At 45.7% G+C, this 26,872-nt stretch overlaps 1 protein-coding gene across 7 annotated transcripts in view; it reads right to left on the bottom strand.

Moving 5' to 3' along the window:
• Positions 1-726: 726 nt before the first annotated feature.
• LOC129854544 (GRAM domain-containing protein 2A-like) overlaps positions 727-26,872 on the bottom strand; it is a 30,842-nt gene continuing 4,696 nt past the window's right edge. For 3 of the 7 annotated variants that reach the window (XM_055921729.1, XM_055921731.1, XM_055921732.1), the window contains exons 2-12: positions 26,009-26,122; positions 18,112-18,163; positions 16,672-16,939; positions 15,459-15,562; positions 10,821-10,919; positions 9,846-9,917; positions 9,417-9,476; positions 4,206-4,383; positions 2,851-2,944; positions 2,470-2,574; positions 727-2,217 (exon numbers count right to left, since the gene is read on the bottom strand). In XM_055921729.1, coding sequence (XP_055777704.1) covers positions 2,214-2,217; positions 2,470-2,574; positions 2,851-2,944; positions 4,206-4,383; positions 9,417-9,476; positions 9,846-9,917; positions 10,821-10,919; positions 15,459-15,562; positions 16,672-16,939; positions 18,112-18,163; positions 26,009-26,122 — 1,150 coding nt within the window. In that variant the 3' untranslated portion in view covers positions 727-2,213. Of the gene's footprint in view, positions 2,218-2,464; positions 2,575-2,850; positions 2,945-4,205; positions 4,384-9,416; positions 9,477-9,845; positions 9,918-10,820; positions 10,920-15,458; positions 15,563-16,671; positions 16,940-18,111; positions 18,164-23,807; positions 24,321-26,008; positions 26,123-26,872 lie in introns of those variants that run through there. The other 4 variants (XM_055921730.1, XM_055921734.1, XM_055921733.1 and 1 more) reach the window with 4 other exon arrangements.

Below are 26,872 nucleotides of genomic sequence, written 5' to 3'. Positions count from 1 at the left end.
CTGTACGCCGGCGTAGATATTACATTATTATTATAATTTTTAAAAAATCTGCCGTTTCCAGCTACAATAGTCATTTACAACATTAACAATGTCTACACTGTATTTCTGATCAATTTTATGTTATTTTAATGGACAAAAAAATAGGCTTTTCTTTCAAAAGCAAGGACATTTCTAAGTGACCCCAAACTTTTGAACGGTAGTGTAGGTAAGGGTAAAGTGACTATGCACAGATAATAGCAACGACCTGGGGGAAATTACAGGGGAGATGAATGAGCCAATTGGAAGCTGGGGATGATTAGGTGTCCATGATGGTATGAAAGTCAGATTGGGAATTTAGCCAGAACACTGGGGTTAACACCCCTATTCTTACAATATGGGCTGGGGAATCTTTAGTGACCAGTCAGGAAACCGTTTTAACATCCCATCCGAAAAACAGCACCCTACACAGGGCAATGTCCCCAATCACTGCCCTGAGGCATTGGGATATTTTTTTTTTTAGACCAGAGAAAAGTGAACCTGCTACTGGCCCTCCAACACTACTTCCAGCAGCATCTGTTCTCCCATCCAGGGACCAACCAGGACCAACCTTGGTTAGCTTCAGAGGCAAGCCAGCAGTGGTATGCAGGGTGGTATGCTGCTGGCCCCTAAAAGAGGTGGACATATAAAGTACCTCTTGGTACTAGCGTCGGCGAAGACAGGTGACTTTTCCAAAAAGTTGACACTATCTCAAGATCAAATGGCTGTTTATTAGAAACCGTCACAGTTGGGTTGTACAGTGTAGTCTTGTAAAGGGTTGTTCAGGAGTGCTACAGGGTTCATCTGTTCTCAGAGTCTACAGGGACAGTTTGTTCTTTCACCATTGACTGAAGATCAGTGACCACTATTACATAGTTGCAGATATGTCTAGACCCAAAACAGACCAGATAAGTCATACTAATGGTTATGGTAGTAAAGTATACTGTACACACTGCAGCTCTGTTTCCTCAACAATATTACTGTAATACTCAAAGTGGGAAGTGTTTGTTCCTAATGCATCTGTTCAGACACTGAGTAAAAGGACTAGAAATCTGTTGCTAGTTTTCTTCCCGGCTGAAATGCAGATTAAACTTTTAAGTTTACAGAGAAAACATCATCTTCTTATTTTTCACTTCAGTCAATGTCTTCATTGTTTACTCATTCAGACGACTGTGTTCAGTATTTAGATACAAGACTGATCACTCACTGTGACACATTGTGTCTGGCTAAAGGTAGCTTACAATACAAAGCTCACGACTGACATTTATACAAATGAAAACAAAAGACAAGCTGTTATACTAAACAATATTTTTCAGACATGAAAGAGTACCATCCTACCCACTTTGGTAAACATATACCTGTGGTGTCATGATAACACAGAGTTAAAGAACAATATTTTTCAGACATGAAAGAGTACCATCCTACCCACTTTGGTAAACGTATACCTGTGGTGTCATGATAACACAAACAGAGTTAAAGAACAATATTTCAACATTTAAAAAGTCAGTCTAGGCTGGATACTTTGCATAATTGTATTGCACCGTTTATCAGGAATAACATGCCTGTTAGAATGTCAACGTAGTTAGACCTCATTGATGATGATGAACATTTGAAATAGTGGACTGATCCTCATATGGGCATTTTTTTTTTTAAATTCTGTAAAGCCAACGATATTGGCTTCTTCCACTGTCAGTGTGTTAATGCATCCAAATCATTTCCTTGAAAGTACCATTTATATATTTTTCTGAAAGATGAATGGTTTTGACTTTTCTCTGAAGTCCTGTGGTTCATTCCTGGTTGAGTTGACGGGAGGGAAAAAACACAGTTGACTAATGTTGGCGAACATGGCCAGAAATCTTCAATAAAAACCATCAGACCAATCTCTCCACCAATCAGAATCCTTCCCAGTCCTGACTCCCAGCCATTTCCACCAATCCCGGGCTTTTCAGTCCATCCACAATTGGTTTGAGTGTAGTTTGCTGGCTCTTCAATCGGCCTGCCCATTGTCTTTCACCTGCCATTGTCTTTTACCTACACCACAATGGTGGAGTTGGGGGTTTGCCCTCTTCTAGTCTACAGTGAAGTAAAATCCTGAAAAATAAATAGTCTGTTTGCATAGTCTGGAGGTGGTCACAGAGAGGAATGTGTCCGTAAAGGGAGACAGTCAAGTGGTATTGGATCACAGTGCCGAGCAGCACTTACCTAGGAGGAAGAGACCAAAGACAATAGAATTGTCAGTAAAATAGCTTTCCCTCCAAAAATGTGACATTTTGAATAACAGTTATGAACAGGATTTTCTGAGGGTGGAATCCTAATTTAATAAACGTAACAGTTTATTATTATAATAATTATTATTACTATTATTATTAGCAGTATTATAAAACAGAATGACAAAACAATTATATCAAAAGTTACACACACACTTGGCTAAAGTTAAGTGTGGCCCCACCTCACCTCTCTCGGGGGGGCCGTGTTGGGTTGTTGAGGAAGGACAGCTGCTGCTCCAGGCTGCAGACACGGAAGGCCAGGTAACAGGAAGACAGGATGAGGAGGATGATTCTGAAGTAATGGACAATAAGGTTTGACATTAGGATGTACCAAGTGTGTGTGTACACTAGGTGGCGGTATAACTGGATTTTTGTGATCATATCCATTTTAGAATATTAAATTAGGCCTTGTTCAGATTTTATTTCACAGATAAAATTTGGACCAAAAAATGTTGAGCATAATGCTGCCAATGAATGTATATTTATCCGACAACACAAGGTAAATGATGGTCCTAATGATATGATTGTTGCTGTGAGGAAGCCAGTTGTGGGACATGGAAATAGTTACAGTATGATGAAGAACTTGAGAAGCTGATATTCCATGGGGCCCAGCTCTGGAACAGGCTCTGTTAGTAGGATCTTCTCTGTCTCTAAGCCCCGGTCTACAACACACGCACATAGACACATTAATATAGCCATCTAATAGACTACGTAGGTGATAGTGTATTGTTGCTTACAGATGCCATCAAATATATTGTGGTAAGTTGCAGGTGCCTACGGGGAAAAATGAGCCATTCAACCACATTCTGCTCCATTGCAATTCATTGTAAAGTGCAAGGAGACTAATATATATTTGACCACATCTGGCTGTGCAAAACTATTGTGTGTATGCAAGTGGGTCAAAGTTTTTATTTGATCTATCTACACTCAGGTTTTCCAACTCTTATGCAACCCCAGACAGTTAAATCATAGTAAACACATCGTAAACAAATATGAAATATGGGGAAAAAATGACTAATAATTTGTAGACCGCAAATTGACTGCAAGAAGACCAAACATATACACTGCTCAAAAAAATAAAGGGAACACTTTTTCTTAAGTGGACAGTTTGATTTCACAGAAGTGTGATTGACTTGGAGTTACATTGTGTTGTTTAAGTGTTCCCTTTATTTTTTCGAGCAGTGTATAATATTTAACTAAAACATAATCATTTCAAACCTTGCTTAAATTAGTTTATATATAATACATCTAATGCGTGCGAATACTTTGGAACAGATTTCCCAAAATAAAATCACATGGAGGTGATTTGCTGGTGTTTTTACAGTCGTTTATGCCCACCCCCCCCCCACCCTACAGTAGTAGGGTACAGTAATCTGACACAGTAGCAGGGCACAGTAGCAGGACACAGTAGCAGGACACAGTAGTAGGGCAGAGCAAGTCTCTACATGCTAAAATCTCAATTTGGTGCTTAATCCGTTATGCATAAGAGGGTTGTGCCCATCCAAACACAACTCTCCCTTCCCAGTTCCCCTCCTACACATAATTAGGGATTTGAACATTCTGCAAACATGTGATGGCAAAGCCCCCGCCGGCTAACATCAATGGTTAACTCCGGCCAGGAGTCGACAAAGCTGAACACCTCCAATCTCTTAATGCACCAGAAAAAACGCAGCGCTCACCTCATGTGGCATAGCCTCAATAGACATGGCTGTTATGATATTATGCTATTCATGAGAAATGCTGTGTTCGCCATCTGTCCTTTGTGAAATTAAATACACGAAAAACAGGTTGTCTCTAGCCTGGTCCCAGATCTGCTTGTGTCGTCTTGGCAAACCCCTACGGTCATTCTCATGCCAAACAAGTGTTGGCAATAATACAGCATAAACCAATGTTGGTCCAGGTTAGGTTGTCCTCCCTTCTCACCTTCCAGAGGCTGGTCTGTCTGGAAGGAGGAGTCCACCGCAGTCAGGCTACCGGTGGAGCTACCCAGGAGGTCAGGGAGGGACGAGGACACGGACACCACCGAGGGTTTTCTCCTCCACTTCAGCACCGGAGGATACTCATCCACCCCCGGGAACTCATCCACCACCGGGAACTCATCCTGGAGGTATAGAAAGGAAAGGGAAAGGGGGATACCTAGTCAGTTGTCCAACTGAATGTACTCAACTGAAGTGTGTCTTTCGCATTTAACCCAACCCCTCTGAATCAGAGATGTGCGAGGCATTATTGATCTGAATGGACCAAATCTTCAGGAAAGAAAGTGTTCCACTCTCTCAATGCTGCACAGTTTATCTACAATAACAGTCAAAAGTTTGAACACACCTAGTCATTCAAGGTTTTTCTGATTTTTTAAAACTATTTTCTACATTTTAGAATAGTGAAGACATCAAAACTATGAAAAAACACATATAGCAACCAAAAACGTGCAAAAAAAATTAAATCTAAACAGATTTTAGATTCTTCAAAGTAGTCACCCTTTGCCTTAATGACAGCTTTGCATTCTCTCAACCAGCTTCATGAGGTAGTCACCTGGAATGCTTTTCCAACAGTCTTGAAGGAGTTCCCACATATGCTGAGCACTTGTTGGCTGCTTTTCCTTCCCTCTGCAGTCCAACTCATCCCAAACCATCTCAATTGGGTTGAGGTCGGGTGATTGTGGAGGCCAGGTCATCTGATGCAGCACTACATCACTCTACTTCTTGGTCAAATAGCCGTTACACAGGCTGGAGGTGTGTTGGGTCATTGTCCTGTTGAAAAACAAATGATAGTCCCACTAAATGCAAACTAGATGGGATGGCGTATCATTGCAGAATGCTGTGATAGCCATGCTGGTTAAGTGTGCCTTGAATTCTAAATAAATCACCAGTGTCACCAGCAAATCAACCCCACACCATCACACCTCCTCCTCCATGCTTCACAGTGAGAACCACACATGCGGAGATCATCTGTTCACCTACTCTGCGTCTCACAAAGACACGGCGGTTGGAACCAAAAATCTCACATTTGGACTCATCAGACCAAAGGACAGATTTACACCTGTCTAATGTCAATTGCTCATGTTTCTTGGCCCAAGCACGTCTCTTCTTCTTATTGGTGTCCTTTAGTAGTGGTTTCTTGGCAGCAATTTGACCATGAAGGCCTGATTGACGCAGTCTCCTCTGAACAGCTGATGTTGAGAGGCGTCTGTTACTTGAACTCTGTGAGGTGCAATCTGAGGTGCAGTTAGTTGCTGATTTCTGAGGCTGGTAACTAATGAACTTATCTTCTGCAGTAGCGGTAACTCTTGGTCTTCCTTTCCTGTGGCGGTCCTCATCAGAGCCAGTTTCATCATAGCGCTTGATGGTTTTTGCGACTGCACTTGAAGAAACATTCAAAGTTCTTGAAATTTTCCGGATTGACTGACCTTCATGTCTTAAAGTAATAATGGACTGTCATTTCTCTTTGCTTATTTGAGATCTACTTGCCATAATATGGACTTGGTCTTTTACCAAATAGGGCTATCTTCTGTATACCACCCCTACCTTCTCACAACACAACTGATTGGCTCAAACGCATTAAGACGGAAAGAAATTCCAGAAATTAACTTTTAGCAAGGCACACCTGTTAATTAAAATGCATTCCAGGTGACTACCTCAAACCTGGTTGAGAGAATGCCAAGTGTGCAAAGCTGTCATCAAGGCAAAGGCTGACTACTTTGAAGAATCTCAAATCTCAAGTATATTTTTTATTTGTTTAACACTCTTTTGGTTACTACATGATTCCATGTGTTATTTCATAGTTTCGATGTTTTCACTATTATTCTACAATGTAGAAATAGTAAAAATAAAGAAAAACCCTGGAATGAGTAGGTGTTCTAAAACTTTTGACTGGTACTGAACATACCTATATCCATCCATCCATAATCAATCCATGACATATGAATTAGACATTATTAATACATATTACGCCCATTACATTCAGATGTTACGAAGGTCAACTGTCATACAAGATGGCTGCATCGTGTGGGCCCACTCAGGAGAACAGTCATTGAGACAGAGTAAGAGTCAGATGACAATGGACCAAATATTGATTACTTCCATTTTTTTCCAGGAAGTCATTGATAAAGTCATTGTTGAAGGTCACAGAGGGGGCATGGCCATGGCAGACTTGGGTCAGCCTACTCTTACATATCTAGAGACAAGGTTACATATGGATATGGATTCATAACAAATACAGTACATACATTTTAGAAAAACGTTAATTATTTATTATGATTATTCATTATTAGACTATAATAGGGTAGCAGTAGGGCACAGCAGTAGGACACAGCAGCGGGTGGAACACAGAAGTAGGACACAGCAGTAGGACAACGGGTGGAACACAGCAGTAGGACAACGGGTGGAACACAGCAGTAGGACAGCGGGGGGAACACAGCAGTAGGACACAGCAGTAGGACAACGGGTGGAACACAGCAGTAGGACAGCGGGTGGAACACAGCAGTAGGACACAGCAGTAGGACAACGGGTGGAACACAGCAGTAGGACAGCGGGGGGAACACAGCAGTAGGACAGCGGGGGGAACACAGCAGTAGGACAGCGGGGGGAACACAGCAGTAGGACAGCGGGGGGAACACAGCAGTAGGACAGCGGGTGGAACACAGCAGTAGGACAGCGGGTGGAACACAGCAGTAGGACAGCGGGGGGAACACAGCAGTAGGACAGCGGGTGGAACACAGCAGTAGGACAGCGGGTGGAACACAGCCGTAGGACAGCGGGGGGAACACAGCAGTAGGACAGCGGGTGGAACACAGCAGTAGGACAACGGGTGGAACACAGCAGTAGGACAACGGGTGGAACACAGCAGTAGGACAACGGGTGGAACACAGCAGTAGGACAACGGGTGGAACACAGCAGTAGGACAGCAGGTGGAACACAGCAGGCAGTAGGACAGAGGGTGGAACACAGCAGTAGGACAGCGGGGGGAACACAGCAGTAGGACAGCGGGTGGAACACAGCAGTAGGACAGCGGGGGGAACACAGCAGTAGGACAGCGGGTGGAACACAGCAGTAGGACAACGGGTGGAACACAGCAGTAGGACAGCGGGTGGAACACAGCAGTAGGACAGCGGGTGGAACACAGCAGTAGGACAACGGGTGGAACACAGCAGTAGGACAGCGGGGGGAACACAGCAGTAGGACACAGCAGTAGGACAGTGGGTGGAACACAGCAGTAGGACAGCGGGGGGAACACAGCAGTAGGACACAGCAGTAGGACAGTGGGTGGAACACAGCAGTAGGACAGCGGGGGGAAACACAGCAGTAGGACAGCGGGGGGAACACAGCAGTAGGACAGCGGGGGGAACACAGCAGTAGGACAGCGGGTGGAACACAGCAGTAGGACAGCGGGTGGAACACAGCAGTAGGACAGCGGGTGGAACACAGCAGTAGGACAACGGGTGGAACACAGCAGTAGGACAGCGGGGGGAACACAGCAGTAGGACACAGCAGTAGGACAGTGGGTGGAACACAGCAGTAGGACAGCGGGGGGAACACAGCAGTAGGACACAGCAGTAGGACAGTGGGTGGAACACAGCAGTAGGACAGCGGGGGGAAACACAGCAGTAGGACAGCGGGGGGAACACAGCAGTAGGACAGCGGGGGGAACACAGCAGTAGGACAGCGGGTGGAACACAGCAGTAGGACAGACACACACACCCTTTCTGTTTTGGTTTTGTTATTTTCATTGTAACAGCTGCATTCAAATGACTGCAATTACAGACTCAGATTGTAGATAGTACAGCTTTATAGCTTGTGAGTCAGCTTGATATTCAGACCGGCCATTTCCTTGTTCACCACAACAGACTTCTTATCTTAACAACAGGCTAATAGATGTTATATCAGTAGAGAATCAATTTGACACAAAGCACAACACTACTAATGGTTCTGTGTTTAGTGAAGGAGCAGCAACACAAGAAAAAACAGAATGTCTTATAGGTTATGACACAGATGTTACCCCAAACATGTCTTATAGGTTATGCCACAGACGTTACCCCAAACATGTCTTAGAGGGTATGCCACAGACGTTACCCCAATAATGGAGATTCTGAAACTATCGTTATCTTTTGAAATACTGTAGTTCCTGCGTTATTCATCACAAGTCATTAATTAAGATATTAACTAAGCAGTTAACTAAGCAGTTAACTAAGCCATTAGCTAAGACATGAACTAAGACATTAACGAAGACATTAACGAAGACATTAACGAAGACATTAACGAAGACTTTAAATAATACATCGACAAAATCCAGAAATCACATAGGCCAGGGATGGGCAACTTGATGGGGGTGGGGGCCACATTAAATCTGAATTCATCATAAGGGGCTGCAGTTGCTCCCAGCTGACATAATACATAACATTGTAAGACAACTACAGCTGAAGGACAGAACTACATAAAATGATATAATACATAGCATTAATAGACAGGTACAGAACTACATACATCTAAAATAAGAATACACACTTTCATATTCTTATGCCTTAGCAATCCATGCAAAATGTACTCATAATAACGTCTCCACTGCAGTCATCCATTTTGTTACAGTTGCTTACTGTTACAATTGGAAATCCTGATCCTAATCTCGCAGAACCAGTTGTTCTGTAAACACTAGCGAGATTCTCACATCATTAGGAACCACCCGTGTCCTTGGTTCTCCCATTTGACGTCAGTACTATTCATAATAATAATGTGATTCATGTTGTACTTGTGTACATTATGGTTGGTCAATATTCTAACCAATAAGAGACATGGATCAGTCTGGAGTTGGTCAATGTTCTAACCAATAAGAGACATGGATCAGTCTGGAGTTGGTCAATGTTCTAACCAATAAGAGACATGGATCAGTCTGGAGTTGGTCAATGTTCTAACCAATAAGAGACATGGATCAGTCTGGAGTTGGTCAATGTTCTAACCAATAAGAGACATGGATCAGTTTGGAGTTGGTCAATGTTCTAACCAATAAGAGACATGGATCAGTCTGGAGTTGGTCAATGTTCTAACCAATAAGAGACATGGATCAGTCTGGAGTTGGTCAATGTTCTAACCAATAAGAGACACGGATCAGTCTGGCGTGAGGGGCTAGAGTCCAAAGCTTACTTACCAAAGATAAGGTATGGGGAACCTCCATGTAGTGTTTCAAGCTCAGACTCTTCCCATTGACCTGGAGAGTGAACGATGAGATATGGGAAATATTCAGTACAGTATTTTACAGTCTGTACACTTTTAAGGCCAATAGACCTGATGATGTGGGAGGGAGCCGGTTCAGTGGTAGATGTGTGTGTGTGAGTGAGTGTGTGTGTATTCTCTGACCTGGATGTGTGTGTGTGTAGTGGTAGCCAGTGTGTGTGGTTGTGTGTGTGTGGGTGAGTGTGTGTGTATTCTCTGACCTGGATGTGTGTGTGTGTAGTGGTATCCAGTGTGTGTGATTGTGTGTGTGTGTGTGGGTGAGAGTGTGTGTGTTCTCTGACCTGGATGTGTGTGTGTGGTTGTGTGTGTGTGGGTGAGTGTGTGTGTGTGTGTGTTCTCTGACCTGAAGGTGTGTGCAGATCCTCCGGAGCACATCATACACACTGTCCCTGGACAATAGAGACACAAAGACATACTGCAGGACGGACGGATGGGAGAGAGAGAGCGAGCGAGGGAGAGAGAGAGAGCGAGGGAGAGAGAGAGAGCGAGGGAGAGAGAGCATTAGCCAATTTAAATGTGAATGAAAGCATACACACGCACGTACGCTCACACTCATGCATACACACGTGTAAACACATGTATTAAGCTTTTCATCATGTGCTCATAAAACCGATGTCGGGAACATTTATAAGATCCATTAGGACATCAACTCATTACCAGGGATGTAATCTCTAAATAGATATTGTGAACAGTAACTCAATCTACCACGGATTATATTTGACAGATTACGGCTTAATCTAGGACACTGACAGAGGATATTTCAATAGTGATATTCCATTCCTCTTACATGGTGTCTGTACTGTACCTCTACTGAAAACCCCACTCTTTCATAAATCATTTTCAATGAGAGAGTATGAATCCTTAAATCACTTGCCAGACAATAGACAGTCATAAAATACCAGAAATCAAAGATTTGTATTTATTATGGATCCCCATTTGCTGCTACTCTTCCTGGGGTCCAGCAAAATGAAGGCAGTTATACAATTTTAAAAACATCACAATACATTCACAACACATTAAGATTACAGAGTAATAAGAAATATTTTCCAGACATTTGCTCCAATGTAAAGGAGCAGGCAGGTGAACCGTTCTCCCACACACTGGAGAGGAACCATGAAGGGACACTACCAAAATAGACTGCGACCTTGACACCCTTTCCGAACCATGCGCTGACTTGCACTAGCTGAGCATGTTAGCATGAGGTGTTGTTTATTTTCCATCTACCTGTACTTAGTGGAAAGAACGTGGTGCGGCACTAATGCCAGTTAGCCGTGTTTCCATTCACTGTGCCCAGAGGCGCTAAGAGGCTAACGCTCACCTTCTGACTGCTATCTGTGGTGATGGCTAGGCCGTTGGGCACCAGACCTGCCGTTTTGTGCTTCTTTACCAGCCTCACAGAGACCACGGGGATAGCAACCTATGATGGGGGAAAGAGGTGGGAAAAAAGAGGACACAATATTATACCTTGTAGAGAGGGGGACTAACTGTACCAGACACGGGGGACTAACTGGACCAGACACAGGGATCATACTGGACCAGACACGGGGGACTAACTGTACCAGACACGGGGGACATACTGGACCAGACACGGGGGACTAACTGGACCAGACCCGGGGGACTAACTGGACCAGACCCGAGGGACTAACTGGGCCAGACCAGGAGGATTAACTGTACCAGACACGGGGGACTAACTGTACCAGACACGGGGGACTAACTGTACCAGACACGGGGGACTAACTGTACCAGACACGGGGGACTAACTGTACCAGACCCGGGGGACTTACTGTACCAGACCCGGGGGGGGACTAACTGTACCAGACCCGGGGGGGGACTAACTGTACCAGACCCGGGGGGGGACTAACTGGACCAGACCCGGGGGGGGACTAACTGGACCAGACCCGGGGGGGGACTAACTGGACCAGACCCGGGGGGGTCTAACTGGACCAGCCTCGAGGGGGGACTAACTGGACCAGACCCGGTGGGGGGGGGACTAACTGGACCAGACCCGGGGGGGGGGACTAACTGGACCAGACCCGGGGGGGGGGACTAACTGGACCAGACCCGGGGGGGACGACTAACTGGACCAGACCCGGGGGGGACGACTAACTGGACCAGACCCGGGGGGGGGGACTAACTGGACCAGACCCGGGGGGGGGGGGACTAACTGGACCAGACCCGGGGGGGGGGGGGACTAACTGGACCAGACCCGGGGGGGAGACTAACTGGACCAGACCCGGGGGGGGACTTACTGGACCAGACCCGGGGGGGGACTTACTGGACCAGACCCGGGGGGGGACTTACTGGACCAGACCCGGGGGGGAGACTTACTGGACCAGACCCGGGGGGGGGACTTACTGGACCAGACCCGGGGGGGGGACTTACTGGACCAGACCCGGTGGGGGGACTTACTGGACCAGACCCGGGGGGGGACTTACTGGACTAGACCCAGGGGGGGGACTTACTGGACCAGACCCAGGGGGGGACTTACTGGACCAGACCCGGGGGGGGACTTACTGGACCAGACCCGGGGGGGGGACTTACTGGACCAGACACGGGGGGGGGACTTACTGGACCAGACACGGGGGGGGGGACTTACTGGACCAGACACGGGGGGGGACTTACTGGACCAGACACGGGGGACTTACTGGACCAGACACGGGGGACTAACTGTACCAGACACTGGGGAATTACTGTACCAGACACTGGGGAATTACTGGACAGGGGAAGAGGCAGGTTCGGGAAAAAATGGTTTTAAAGTTAAACAGAAGGAGACACGGATGGGGGAATGCCAGAGAGAAAGAAGGAGAGAGAGAGAGAGTGGGGTTGGATTACAGTTGGTTGGAGGAGAGAAGGGGCAGAATAAAGGAGGGGAAAGCCCCTGATGTTGGAGAGAAGGGGCAGAATAAGGAGGATATGTGTCTAGTTGCAGATAGAATGCTGGGAATGCACTCTGACTAACCAGCTGAATGCAGGCCAGAGGCAGGAGAGACAGGTGCCGGGTCTTAATTTGATCACTCTTTTGTTGCTGAGAATGTTCCTGCACTGCAGATGAGCTTCATGATTGACATAAATTCACTGAAAACCTGCACACACACGCTTACACACACACGCACACACACTTTGATTTGATTGGGCGCACTTGATTTGCTCATGGACATCGGCTGCCTGGCAAACAGCTCCGTCGGTTGCCTGGCTAACAGCTCCGTCGGCTGCCTGACTAACAGCTCCGTCGGCTGCCTGACTAACAGCTCCGTCGGCTGCCTGACTAACAGCTCCGTCGGCTGCCTGACTAACAGCTCCGTCGGCTGCCTGACTAACAGCTCCGTCGGCTGCCTGACTATCAGCTGATGACTAACAGCTCTATCAGCTGCCTGACTAACAGCTCCGTCGGCTGCCTGACTATCAGCTGATGACTAACAGCTCTATCAGCTGCCTGACTAACAGCTCTGTCAGCTGCCTGACTAACAGCTCTGTCAGCTGCCTGACTAACAGCTCTGTCAGCTGCCTGACTAACAGCTCTGTCAGCTGCCTGACTAACAGCTCCGTCAGCTGCCTGACTAACAGCTCCGTCAGCTGCCTGACTAACAGCTCCGTCAGCTGCCTGACTAACAGCTGCCTGACTAACAGCTCTATCAGCTGCCTGACTAACAGCTCTATCAGCTGCCTGACTAACAGCTCTATCAGCTGCCTGACTAACAGCTCTATCAGCTGCCTGACTAACAGCTCTATCAGCTGCCTGTCTAACAGCTCTATCAGCTGCCTGACTAACAGCTCTATCAGCTGCCTGACTAACAGCTCTATCAGCTGCCTGACTAACAGCTGCCTGACTAACAGCTGCCTGACTAACAGCTCTATCAGCTGCCTGGCTAACAGCTGCCTGGCTAACAGCTGCCTGGCTAACAGCTCTATCAGCTGCCTGGCTAACAGCTGCCTGACTAACAGCTCCGTCGGCTGCCTGACTAACAGCTCCGTCGGCTGCCTGGCTAACAGCTCCGTCGGCTGCCTGGCTAACGGCTCCGTCGGCTGCCTGGCTAACGGCTCCGTCGGCTGCCTGGCTAACGGCTCCGTCGGCTGCCTGGCTAACGGCTCCGTCGGCTGCCTGGCTAACGGCTCCGTCGGCTGCCTGGCTAACGGCTCCGTCGGCTGCCTGGCTAACGGCTCCGTCGGCTGCCTGGCTAACGGCTGCCTGGCTAACGGCTGCCTGACTAACGGCTGCCTGACTAACGGCTGCCTGACTAACAGCTGCCGGACTAACAGCTGCCGGACTAACAGCTGCCGGACTAACAGCTGACGGACTAACAGCTGCCGGACTAACAGCTCTATCAGCTGCCGGACTAACAGCTCTATCAGCTGCCTGACTAACAGCTCTATCAGCTGCCTGACTAACAGCTCTATCAGCTGCCTGACTAACAGCTCTATCAGCTGCCTGACTAACAGCTCTATCAGCTGCCTGACTAACAGCTACCTGACTAACAACTCTAACAGCTGCCTGACTAACAACTCTAACAGCTGCCTGACTAACAGCTCTAACAGCTGCCTGACTAACAGCTCTAACAGCTGCCTGACTAACAGCTCTAACAGCTGCCTGACTAACAACTCTAACAGCTGCCTGACTAACAGCTCTAACAGCTGCCTGACTAACAGCTCTAACAGCTGCCTGACTAACAGCTCTAACAGCTGCCTGACTAACAGCTGCTTGACTAACAGCTCTATCAGCTGCCTGACTATCAGCTGCCTGACTAACAGCTGCCTGACTAACAGCTGCCTGACTAACAGCTGCCTGACTAACAGCTCTATCAGCTGCCTGACTAACAGCTGCCTGACTAACAGCTCTATCAGCTGCCTGACTAACAGCTGCCTGACTAACAGCTCTATCAGCTGCCTGACTAACAGCTCCCAGCAAATTGTTCCAACTGGAAGTGGGCAAGGTTGAAGGTGAGAAGTGACATAGTTGGCCTTGGAAGTCTCAGCCTACTTCTCTCTGTCTGTCCATCTAGATATCGAGGGTCCTGCGGTCCTGTCTACTTCTCTCTGTCTGTCCATCTAGATATCGTCGTCCTGCGGTCCTGTCTACTTCTCTCTGTCTGTCCATCGAGGGTCCTGCGGTCCTGTCTACTTCTCTCTGTCTGTCCATCTAGATATCGAGGGTCCTGTCTACTTCTCTCTGTCTGTCCATCTAGATATCGAGGGTCCTGCGGTCCTGTCTACTTCTCTCTGTCTGTCCATCTAAATATCGAGGGTCCTGCGGTCCTGTCTACTTCTCTCTGTCCGTCCATCTAGATATCGAGGGTCCTGTCTATGTCTCTGTCTGTCCATCTAGATGTCGAGGGTCCTGCGGTCCTGTCTATGTCTCTGTCCATCTAGATATCAAGGGTCCTGCGGTCGTCTACTTCTCTCTGTCTGTCCATCTAGACATCGAGGGTTCAGCGGTCCTGTCTATGTCACTGTCTGTCCATCTAGATATTGAGGGTCCTGTGGTCCTGTCTATGTCACTGTCTGTCCATCTAAATATCGAGGGTCCTGCGGTCCTGTCTATGTCACTGTCTGTCCATCTAGATATTGAGGGTCCTGTGGTCCTGTGTGGCTCAGTTGGTATTAGTGTGGTGCTAGCAATGTCAGGGTCCTGCGGTCCTGTGTGGCTCAGTTGGTATTAGTGTGGTGCTAGCAATGTCAGGGTCCTGCGGTCCTGTGTGGCTCAGTTGGTATTAGTGTGGTGCTAGCAATGTCAGGGTCCTGCGGTCCTGTGTGGCTCAGTTGGTATTAGTGTGGTGCTAGCAATGTCAGGGTCCTGTGGTCCTGTGTGGCTCAGTTGGTATTAGTGTGGTGCTAGCAATGTCAGGGCTGTGGGTTTGTTCCAGCTGGGGTCACACATTCTAAGATGAATGCACTCAGATAAAAGTGTTATATATTATCCATTATTGACGATCTGTCTATTATCTGCCAGGCCTTGACTTACCTTGATGTCCTTGCCAAAGAGGTTGGCATAGAAACACAGCCAGTTTCTGGAGATATAAAGACGGCCTTGCAGCAGGATGTCTCGGAGCAGAGCGCAGGAGTATACTGAGGGAGAGGAGACATAAACAGGTTAAAAGTAGCTGCTAACTCAAGACAAGCACATTGCTAACACTGTTTGTAGCTTCTCACGAAAAATGTATGCACACATGACAAAGTAGCTTTGGGTAAAAGTGTTTGCTAAACGGCATTTATTATATATAATTATAGCTCATGTCTTTGACTTGGCCTATAGATGTTTCTAAAATAGGTTCATAGGCATTGAATAAAGTAACTGGTACGTACATATCAGTTAAACAGGTCAAAACTGTATTTACCATCATCACTTTACCCCTAGTCTAAAATAGAACAGGGCTGGGTTTCCCAAAAGCATTGTAGCACTAGGATCATCTTCATTCCATTGAATCTAAATGGACGAAAGTTGATCTTAGTGCTACGATGCTTTTGGGAAACCCAACCCTGACCTAATCTGCATAACCTGACCTCAAACCATACAACTTCCTGTTCAGGGCCCGAGGACTGGTTACCCTTACCAGAAATCCTTACCAGAAACTCAGAAAGATGGTTTCAAACACACTGAGTAGCCCATAGAGTTCCAAAACCAAAAATGAAATGACTAAAACTCACACTATGTGGGGACAGAAACATAAGAGAAAGTATATACTTTTTACAGACAACAACATTTGACAGTGAAAGTACTTCTACTAATAATAGTAATTAGGGCTGGGACGATACCAGTATTGCGATACTCGTAGTATCATGGCAAGGAAACAAAACACAAACCGGATTGAACTTCTTTAGGAAAACAGTCCTAATGTTGAAAACAAACCTCATTATGATGTCATCCAGAGTCACATGTATTTATTTTCCATCTGTAGCTCACAATATTTTACATACAGCAGGTTTTTAAAGGACCGAAGAGTTTGGTGTGTTTCTTCCATGGGAAAAAAATAGATGCTACCGTAGCTAGCAAGTTAGCCAACGGTACATAAACACAGCATATGGAGCTAAAAGGGCGATAGCCTGAAGTCAATGCACAGCATATAGACAGTAAGCTACAGACATGCTACAGTCACTAGCATGTTAAACTAAATAAACATACATCATACAGAGATACTACAACAGATGTTAGCATGTAGCATTGTTGTTGACAGTACCTTTCATTAGGATCTCGTCCTTCGGAACGCACTGGAAGAGTTTGTGGTACTGCGAGTTGTACTTGCTGACAGTCTGAGCAGAGGGACAGGGCAGAGTCATGAGCAGTTCCTTGGCTGGCCTCCCTCCCACCGGCAAACTGGCGGCCGCCCTCTCTCTCAGAGGACGAGAGCTCTGCTGCACCAGACTCAGCATGCTGGAGCCGCACACACAGCCGCACACACACACACACACATCGACGGCGTGGCGGACCCCACTGCAAGACACAGACTGTCCTCCAACTAGTCAGATGTCAACCGGTGTCCTTTGTGCAGGTTTGAGGGGGCAGTTCTCCGTTAGACAGACACACACACCACTCCGGTCCGACACAGTGTGCACCTCAGACAATCACTGAGCCCTTTCTCTCTTTCTCTCACCCTTCAACACTGGTCTGAAACCCGACCGCACACACTCTCACACACTGCCCTTCTCAGCCACAGACACCCTGAGTCCTCCCTTCCTGCCTCTCTCTTGCTGCCTCTCTCTCTTGCTGTTTCAACACGACAGTGCACAGTGACTCCCCCCTGTGCTCACACCATGCCAGCCCAACCCATGCTGCCGCCTCCTTACCCTCCTATCCTTGTCTTAATAACAGCTTGCTGCCCACAGGCACCACCCCCTCCCTCCTCTCTCACCAAACACATGAGACAGTCAGAACTGTCACCCCTGTTAATATCTGCAGCCAGCTGGTGTGACTGTGGGGCTCAGCAGCTCTACTTATTATTCCCCTTCGGGAGACATGGAGATAATAATCGCAGCTACGGTACAATTCCTTTAATCTGGCTTGATGGCCTGCTGATCTCGCCAAAAGAGAGTGTGTTTGAGTTAATGGATGACCTCCTCACCTATTGAATAACCGTTGAGTTCTGAGCCTGAAGAACACAATCAAATCACCGCTACTACATCTTAATGGCTGGAGATAATCCGTTGTTGGGGCTGGATTAGCGAGGTGGGATGCTTAATTGAGTCTCAAGGATACTATCAAACCTTGATCTGTCTAAGTCTATAGACAGATCTAATACATGTTTGTATTTCAGGATCACAATGGCTCTTTTAAATTGTAGCTTAGCCTCGGTCACCCTCGATACTAGGAAACTCCTCAAAGGACCACTCCTAAAGGCAAGCAATGACAGGGTTCACTGTCACACAGGTCTTAAAATCACTCAGTGCATATTAAGTGTGCATAAAAGGTAAAATTAACTTTATTCCAGAATGTGCAGTACATATGTGAGGTAAGGGTCAACAAATATAAAGTGTATAATTTAACTCTGATAGGAAATAGACAATTGACTTGGCCTGCATCCAACTCGGCTGTAATTGACTTATCTTTGTTAGCCAACATGCAAAATCAATAAGGTACAGACATGATCTATAATACATTAGAAAGGAAACCTGCTACTCACCGAACCCCTGTAGCATTTCTTCACATCTTCATATGATAGGTCTTCAATCAACCTGTGAAGGAAATGAAGAAGGAAATGGTGTGGAAAAGAAGACATCTGCTAGTGTTTTAATATATCAGGCCAGTGACTGTTTGTTTAGAGACATAGACTCAACTAAACACTATCGTGAATATCATGGTGATGTAGCTTTTCCACTGGTCCACAGGGATTGTATTGATCTCATTAACTCCAATTGGATCATTTGTTTGATCTTAATCTTGTTGGAGAATAGTGAGACATTTCAACTATAATCTGATCCAACTGTAATTTGTGAACTCTGACCTCAGCATCAAATCAAACAGTAGTAGTGTATATTTGAAGGCTGCTTATGACAGTAATGTCGGCATGGTTCAGGGTCGGCTACCAGACAAACATGTGCAGGACTGTAGAGAAGGGAAGCAGACGTGACAGCAGACAAATGGTATCTCACTCAATCAAACAGAAACAAACACTCCGTGACCACACAAACACGACCACACATAAAGGGAGGTGAATGTGCTTTTATATAACTGGGCTGACTTGTTACATTATGCAAACTCAGTCGTCCGTCCCCCCCCCCCCCCCTCCCCCCCACCACACACACACTCTTTCGTACATGTGACCGGCAAGCATGAGTACAAGCACAACATGTGTACAAGTGTAACAGTTTAACATTCATCTGTCCCCTCGCCCCGACCCGGGCTCGAACCAGGGACCCTCTGCACACATAGACAACTGACACCCACGACGTTACCCATAGTGCCACAAAAGCCATGGCCCTCTCTGAGTAAGGGGAACTACTTCAAGGCCTCAGAGCGAGTGACGTCTCCAATTGAAACACTATTAGAGCGCACCACCGCTAACTAGCTAGCCATTTCACATCGGTTACACAAGTAAGCAAACACACACTGTAAATACAACCCATATTTATGTTGATTTATTTTCCCTTTTGTACTTTAACTATTCACACATAATATGGCATTTGAAATGTCTTTATTGTTTAGGAACTTTTGGAAGTGTAATGTTTACAGTACATTTTTATTGTTTATTTTACCTTTGTTTATTATCTACTTCACTAGTACTGCTAGTATACACTTCCTCAAAATAGTCCAAATTAATCTAAGATAACTCAAGAAATCTGTCATTCATTTTGACGTTTTGCCAAGGAGATCTTAGTCGCGCAATTTTACATCTAAGATGTTTGGTGCACAATGAAAAAATGTGCATGAAAACGAGTCGTCTCATTGAATGACAACAAAGACCTTATTGAAGAACCCTACAATTGACCAATCACCAACGAAGGAGCGTAGACTTCGGCTTGCATCAGAAAAACATGTTGTGTGCCTGAACAGCCGGAGAAAACCCTTACCGAAGTCCAAAACGAACAAAAACGTCATCAAATGTGGTCATAATATATGCACAAACTCTTCTGAACTGTTTCTGCTGGGAAGCATGCGGACGCCTTTATAAAGAAGGAGAGGGGCTCCCAGAAAAGTTGATCACATTGTTCTCTTAGGGGACATTTAGGGGACATTTATTTTGATGTCACGTCTATGCTAATATGGCTAAAATTCGCTAGCTAACCAACAACTGTAACAATATGTGAGAGACAAGTGCTCATAGTGCAAATTTATGAATGTTATCAATAAACATTGGAGACAATATATAGTTTACATGTTGTCAACAGTCTAAGGCATGTATATATAAATCATTGATTCATACACACCAATATATACCAATACACCAACAACTTCCCACGAGACATCACGGTACTCTCAACTCTGATCTATTTTAACAAACTACCTGTTATTATGTGAATACAAACATACAACAACTAAACAAAATTCATGGAAAACCCCCAAATCAAATCAAAATGGCGTGCTGGTTTATACAGTAACTATACTACAAAATGTTGAATGAGCAAGCCTTTTCATCCATCCACCCTCAGTGTAGAAATAAAGTGTATGTCTACATCTGCTGGTTCATTCTAGTTGATTCTGCTGGTTCATTCTAGTTGAGCAGCAGGGAGAGTTGAGAGGTGTTGAGACATCCTGTGGGGTTTGTGAGGAGAGAAAATAGATCCTGCTTGCAGCTGAGCACCACGGCTGTGAGAGGAAAGGGGCCGCATGTCCCCGGGGCTAGTGAGACCATCGCCTACTGCAAGCTAAAATCAGTAGGCACAAGTACTGTAGAGGTTGAGTATGGATGTGCACAATCCTGGTCAACTGGGCTGCATTGTTGACCGGTTTTGTCTTTAGGATCAGTTTTTGATTTGATCCAATGGAGAGATTTTCTAGTCAGTTGCTGACTAGAGACAAATAAAAATAACAGATAAAGGTCTCGCTCGCTCTCTTTCTCTCTCTCTCTCTCTGGAAAGGTTGTTTGAGGAAAAGGCAATGTTTTCATTCTATAAGCATCTGCAGTAAACGGGGGATCTTAGCAACCCTGTGGAGGATAGCTGGGGGTTTTCATTTCTCCTCTTGGGACAGAGTTCTGCCTCACTCATATAATCCTCTAGTCAACAGAGAATGCCTGTATTTATCTTCCATGGATAACATTTAGCAAGGCTATATCTATTCTTTATTATAATGTTGTAATTAGAGGTCGACCGATTATGATTTTTCAACGCCAATACCGATTATTGGAGGACCAAAAAAGCCGATACCGATTAATCTGCCGATTTTTTTACATTTATTTGTAATAATGACAATTACAACAATACTGAATGAACACATCAATTTAGCCTCAAATAAATAATGAAACATGTTACATTTGGTTTAAATAATACAAAAACAAAGTGTTGGAGAAGAAAGTAAAAGTGCAATATGTGCCATGTAAGAAAGCTAACGTTTCAGTTCCTTGCTCAGAACATGAGAACATGCTGGTGGTTCCTTTTAACACGAATCTTCAATATTCCCAGGTAAGAAGTTTTAGGTTGTAGTTATTATAGGAATTATAGGACTATTTCTCTCTATACCATTTGTATTTCATTAACCTTTGACTATTGGATGTTCTTATAGGCATTTTAGTATTGCCAGTGTAACAGTATATCTTTCGTCCCTCTCCTCGCTCCTACCTGGGCTCGAACCAGGAACACATCGACAACAGCCACCCTCGAAGCAGCGTTACCAATGCAGAGCAAGGGGAACAACTACTCCAAGTCTCAGAGCGAGTGACGTTTGAAACTCTATTAGCGCACACCCCGCTAACTAGCTAGCCATTTCACATCGGTTACACCAGCCTAATCTCAGGAGTTGATAGGCTTGAAGTCATAAACAGCTCAAGGCTTGAAGCACAGCGACGAGCTGCTGGCAAAACGCACGAAAGTGCTGTTTGAATGAATGCTTACGAGCCTGCTGGTGCCTACCATCGCTCAGTCAGACTGCTCTATCAAATCATAGACTTAATTATAACATAATAACACACAGAAATACGAGCCTTAGGTCATTAATATGGTCGAATCCGGAAACTATCATCTCGAAAACAAGACGTTTATTCTTTCAGTGAAATACGGAAGCGTTACGTATTTTATCTAACAGGTGGCATCCATAAGTCTAAATATTCCTGTTACATTGCACAACCTTCAATGTGATGTCATAATTATGTAAAATTCTGGCAAATTAGGCGGCCCAAACTGTTGCATATACACTGACTCTGCGTACAATGAACGCAAGAGAAGTGACACAATTTCACCTGGTTAATATTGCCTGCTAACCTGGATTTCTTTTAGCTAAATATGCAGGTAAAAAATATATACTTCTGTGTATTGATTTTAAGAAAGGCATTGATGTTTATGGTTAGGTGCACATTGGAGCAATGATACGCACCGCATCGATTATATGCAACGCAGGACACGCTAGATAAACTAGTAATATCATCAACCATCTGTAGTTAACTAGTGATTATGATTGATTGATTGATTGTTTTTTATAAGATAAGTTTAATGCTAGCTAGCAACTTACCTTGGCTTACTGCATTCGCGTAACAGGTAGGCTCCTCGTGGTGCAATGTAATCAGGTGGTTAGAGCGTTGGACTAGTTAACTGTAAGGTTGCAAGACTGAATCCCCTGAGCTGACAAGGTAAAAATCTGTCGTTCTGCCCCTGAACGAGGCAGTTAACCCACCGTTCCTAGGCCATCATTGAAAATAAGAATGTGTTCTTAACTGACTTGCCTAGTTAAATAAAGATTAAATAAAGATGTACATTTTTTTATTTTTTAGATTTAAAAAAATCGGCCAAATCGGTGTCCAAAAATACCGATTTCCGATTATTATGAAAACTTGAAATCGGCCCTAATTAACCGGCCATTCCGATTAATCGGTAGACCTCTAGTTGTAATGATTGAATGTTTATAAAAGGTTCTAAAATGTTTATGGGCACCAATGAAATAATTAAAACATGACAATAAACATCGGCATGGAAGTTCTGCTGAATTGATTTCCTCAACGTTTCAGGTGGGGACAATCCGGAAGGGTTTATTATCCTGTAATATTGTACAGTATAGACTAAGACAATATGCTCCACTCCTCTAGATATGTATTGTCATCAACAGGTGCTAAGAGTATTATTACTTTGAACAACAAAGCATATATCTATAGTGGGAAGGCACCATATTAGAGAGGTGGGTGAGTTGTTGGCTACATTTTGTCCCTCTGCCTGCCTGCCTGTTGGAGGCTGGCTATAAATAACAGCTGGTCTGGTTCCCAGGTGGAGGGAAGCATGGTTATTGAAAAACCCAGGCACTGTGCTCTGTTTCTCTCTCTCCTGTTCTTTTCCTCCATCTCCCTCTCCCTGCAGTAAACTACTGTAAGACTCTCTCTCTCCTGTTCTTTTCCTCCATCTCCCTCTCCCTGCAGTAAACTACTGGAAGACTCCCTCTCTCCTGTTCTTTTCCTCCATCTCCCTCTCCATGCAGTAAACTACTGTAAGACTCTCTCTCTCCTGTTCTTTTCCTCCATCTCCCTCTCCATGCAGTAAACTACTGGAAGACTCCCTCTCTCCTGTTCTTTTCCTCCATCTCCCTCTCCATGCAGTAAACTACTGGAAGACTCCCTCTCTCCTGTTCTTTTCCTCCATCTTCCTCTCCCTGCAGTAAACTACTGGAAGACTCCCTCTCTCCTGTTCTTTTCCTCCATCTCCCTCTCCATGCAGTAAACTACTGGAAGACTCCCTCTCTCCTGTTCTTTTCCTCCATCTCCCTCTCCATGCAGTAAACTACTGGAAGACTCCCTCTCTCCTGTTCTTTTCCTTCATCTTCCTCTCCCTGCAGTAAACTACTAGAAGACTCCCTTTAGATATTTGAAGACATAAAGATACCAAGACTGATCTGAATATCAATATTCAAGTCCAGCAGAGTCCAACAGTTCAAAATCTATCAAACGTATATTTCCCTTGTCTTACCTGAACCTTAGTCATCAGGTTGAAAACAAAACAGGACATTGATTTATGCAGGAGCATTGTTTATCTTCCTGTGAGAAGTGGAACGTGTAACCAGGGCCGCAGTGTGTGTATGTGTGTCTCAAAGTGTCCTTAGCTGCGGCGCTGAATAGCATAGCTAATTACAAGCCTGAGGAATGATACATTAGAAAGGGAATACCTCCCTCAGGCAGACAAAGACAAGAAAAAATGGGACAAAGAGCACAGAGGTCAAAGGTGAGAGGTCAATGCCATAACCTACCTCTGTGTCGTTCTGTTATTTACTTGAACTATCCCCTTTCCATTTGTAATTTGGTTGAACTATCACCTTTAGGACAGAAACCTAGCGTCTGTATTCATCTAAAACCATAGGAAAGGTGACGCAACATGGTGGACACTGGCCAGCCATTTTCTTTCCCTTCTCTGTCTTTCACATCAATTCATGAAGGAAACAAAATAAGGAAAATAAATCCACTGTAGACCAATGAGAAGCACCCATGAAAATAAATCCACTGTAGACCAATGAGACGCATACATGAAAATAAATCCACTGTAGACCAATGAGACACACCCATGAAAATAAATCCACTGTAGTCCAATGAGACACACCCATGAAAATAAATCCACTGTAGACCAATGAGACACACCCATGAAAATAAATCCACTGTAGACCAATGAGACACACCCATGAACAACACAGTTCAGAGTTCCCACCCACTAGTCAATGACAGAGAGAACACACCACAGTTACAACACACTGCGGTAGCCTACCCTGCCAAATCCCATCCCAGGACAGCTTCACCAGGATTAGAATGCCCCTCCTGCCTTAGAGCCTGGTTATATAAGTCCCAGCAGCTCGACAGTTAGAGCATCCTATTCCCTATATAGTGCACTCCTTTTGATCAGAGTCCCATGGCAATATAGGGAATAGGGTGTGGCATTTGGGACTCTAAAATAGAACCTGTCAACGCCACATGGAGTCGGGTGACACCGCCGTGACGTGGAGTCGGGTGACACCGCCGTGACGTGGAGTCGGGTGACACCGCCGTGACGTGGAGTCGGGTGACACCGCCGTGACGTGGAGTCGGGTGACACCGCCGTGACGTGGAGTCGGGTGACACCGCCGTGACGTGGAGTCGGGTGACACCGCCGTGACGTGGAGTCGGGTGACACCGCCGTGACGTGGAGTCGGGTGACACCGCCGTGACGTGGAGTCGGGTGACACCGCCGTGACGTGGAGTCGGGTGACACCGCCGTGACGTGGAGTCGGGTGACACCGCCGTGACGTGGAGTCGGGTTACACCGCCGTGACGTGGAGTCGGGTTACACAACCGTGACGTGGATTCGGGTGACACCACCGTGACGTGGAGTCGGGTGACACCACCGTGACGTGGAGTCGGGTGACACCACCGTGACGTGGAGTCGGGTTACACCACCGTGACGTGGAGTCGGGTTACACCACCGTGACGTGGAGTCGGGTGACACCACCGTGACGTGGAGTCGGGTGACACCACCGTGACGTGGAGTCGGGTTACACAACCGTGACGTGGAGTCGGGTTACACAACCGTGACGTGGAGTCGGGTTACACAACCGTGACGTGGAGTCGGGTTACACAACCGTGACGTGGAGTCGGGTTACACAACCGTGACGTGGAGTCGGGTTACACAACCGTGACGTGGAGTCGGGTGACACAAACCGTGACGTGGAGTCAGGTGACACCACCGTGACGTGGAGTCAGGTGACACCACCGTGACGTGGAGTCAGGTGACACCACTGTGCCCTATCTACCAGGAGACTGCAGCTTTCCTCACGTAGCTGTCTCATAACCCGTAGCAGGCATGTAAGAGACAAAAGCGGATTCAGACAACATTAAGCCTGAAGGGTTGTCTGGCTGCTTGTGTTAATAGTCTATACAGAGGACCTGTCTGTCTGTCTGTGTTAATAGTCTATACAGAGGACCTGTCTGTCTGTCTGTCTGTGTTAATAGTCTATACAGAGGACCTGTCTGTCTGTCTGGCTGTGTTAATAGTCTATACAGAGGACCTGTCTATCTGTCTGTGTCTGTGTTAACAGTCTATACAGAGGACCTGTCTGTCTGTGTTAACAGTCTATACAGAGGACCTGTCTGTCTGTGTGAAATAGTCAAGAGAGGACCTGTCTGTCTGTGTTAATAGTCTATACAGAGGAACTGTTTGTCTGTCTGTGTTAATAGTCTATACAGAGGAACTGTTTGTCTGTCTGTGTTAATAGTCTATACAGAGGACCTGTTGCTGTGGACATGAGGCAGAACACTCATAATAATGTGTAAAAATCAAACAAGATGAGAGTTGAACTAAATCAGTCAAATTCTTTCTTTCTAGTTGTATTTAAATTCAGCCACCAACCAGTTCATCGACGTCCGAGTTAACTCCTATAGACAAAGATCCTTTAAAATAGTGTATGTGTGTGTACATGTTACCTACCTGAATTGTGGATGGCCTCCTTGAGTATCCTGGTGTTTTGAGGTCTCCAGGTCCTGTGTTGAGATGAGGACTCCCTCTTCATTCTGCTCCTGGTGTTCCGTCATGGTGTTGAGCCTGAACACACAGACCAAAGTGTTGAGCTGTCATCAGTTATCCACAGGCTCAGAGCATGTGTCGTATTCTAACACAGCTCATATCGATGCGTGGACACACCCATTCATGCAAATTCTACATTAATATACAAGCGAATATACACAGGTTAATGAAGCTGTGCACAGGGCCTGGGTGACTTTCTCATGCTCTTTCATGCACACTGTTGAGCAACCACTTGTGCTCCTCAAACACACACGTGCACACCATTCCACTAATTCACACACACGTACACACCATTCCACTAATTCACACACACGTACACTGGATGAAACCGTGACCCTTTTGGGAGAAAGGCAGTAGTTACCACATCCTCTGTATAATCACAGGTGTGACTGACTGATAATAGCTTTGTGTTTTCTAGGAAACCCCTGACTCAGTCTGGCCATTTATCACATGCTGAGTTTCCTGCTTATTATCTCTAATTGGCCTGGTTCATTCCATCTGAACCAATGACTTCACTGTACGAAAAAGCCTCTTCCTGTTGCGGAAGGTCCTAGTTCAATGGTTCCCACAGAAATCCCCCACCCTGTCCATAAGCAATGAACTGTAGCTAGCCAGTCAAAGTAGATGAGGCTGGTGACCAATAGCTTCTTGGTTGCTGTATTTAACTATTCCAGCTGCAAACAGGTGTCTATGGTAAATTAAAAGTAAGGAAACAGAAGCAAACGTTTTTAGAATAAATGCAGATGGGAGAAAACTAAAGTAATGAAT

This window comes from Salvelinus fontinalis, chromosome 4, assembly GCF_029448725.1.
Source record: "Salvelinus fontinalis isolate EN_2023a chromosome 4, ASM2944872v1, whole genome shotgun sequence".
Taxonomy (NCBI): Eukaryota; Metazoa; Chordata; class Actinopteri; order Salmoniformes; family Salmonidae; genus Salvelinus; species Salvelinus fontinalis.
Note: the sequence above shows the minus strand (reverse complement) of the source record. Positions and strands in the feature narration are given on the sequence as shown.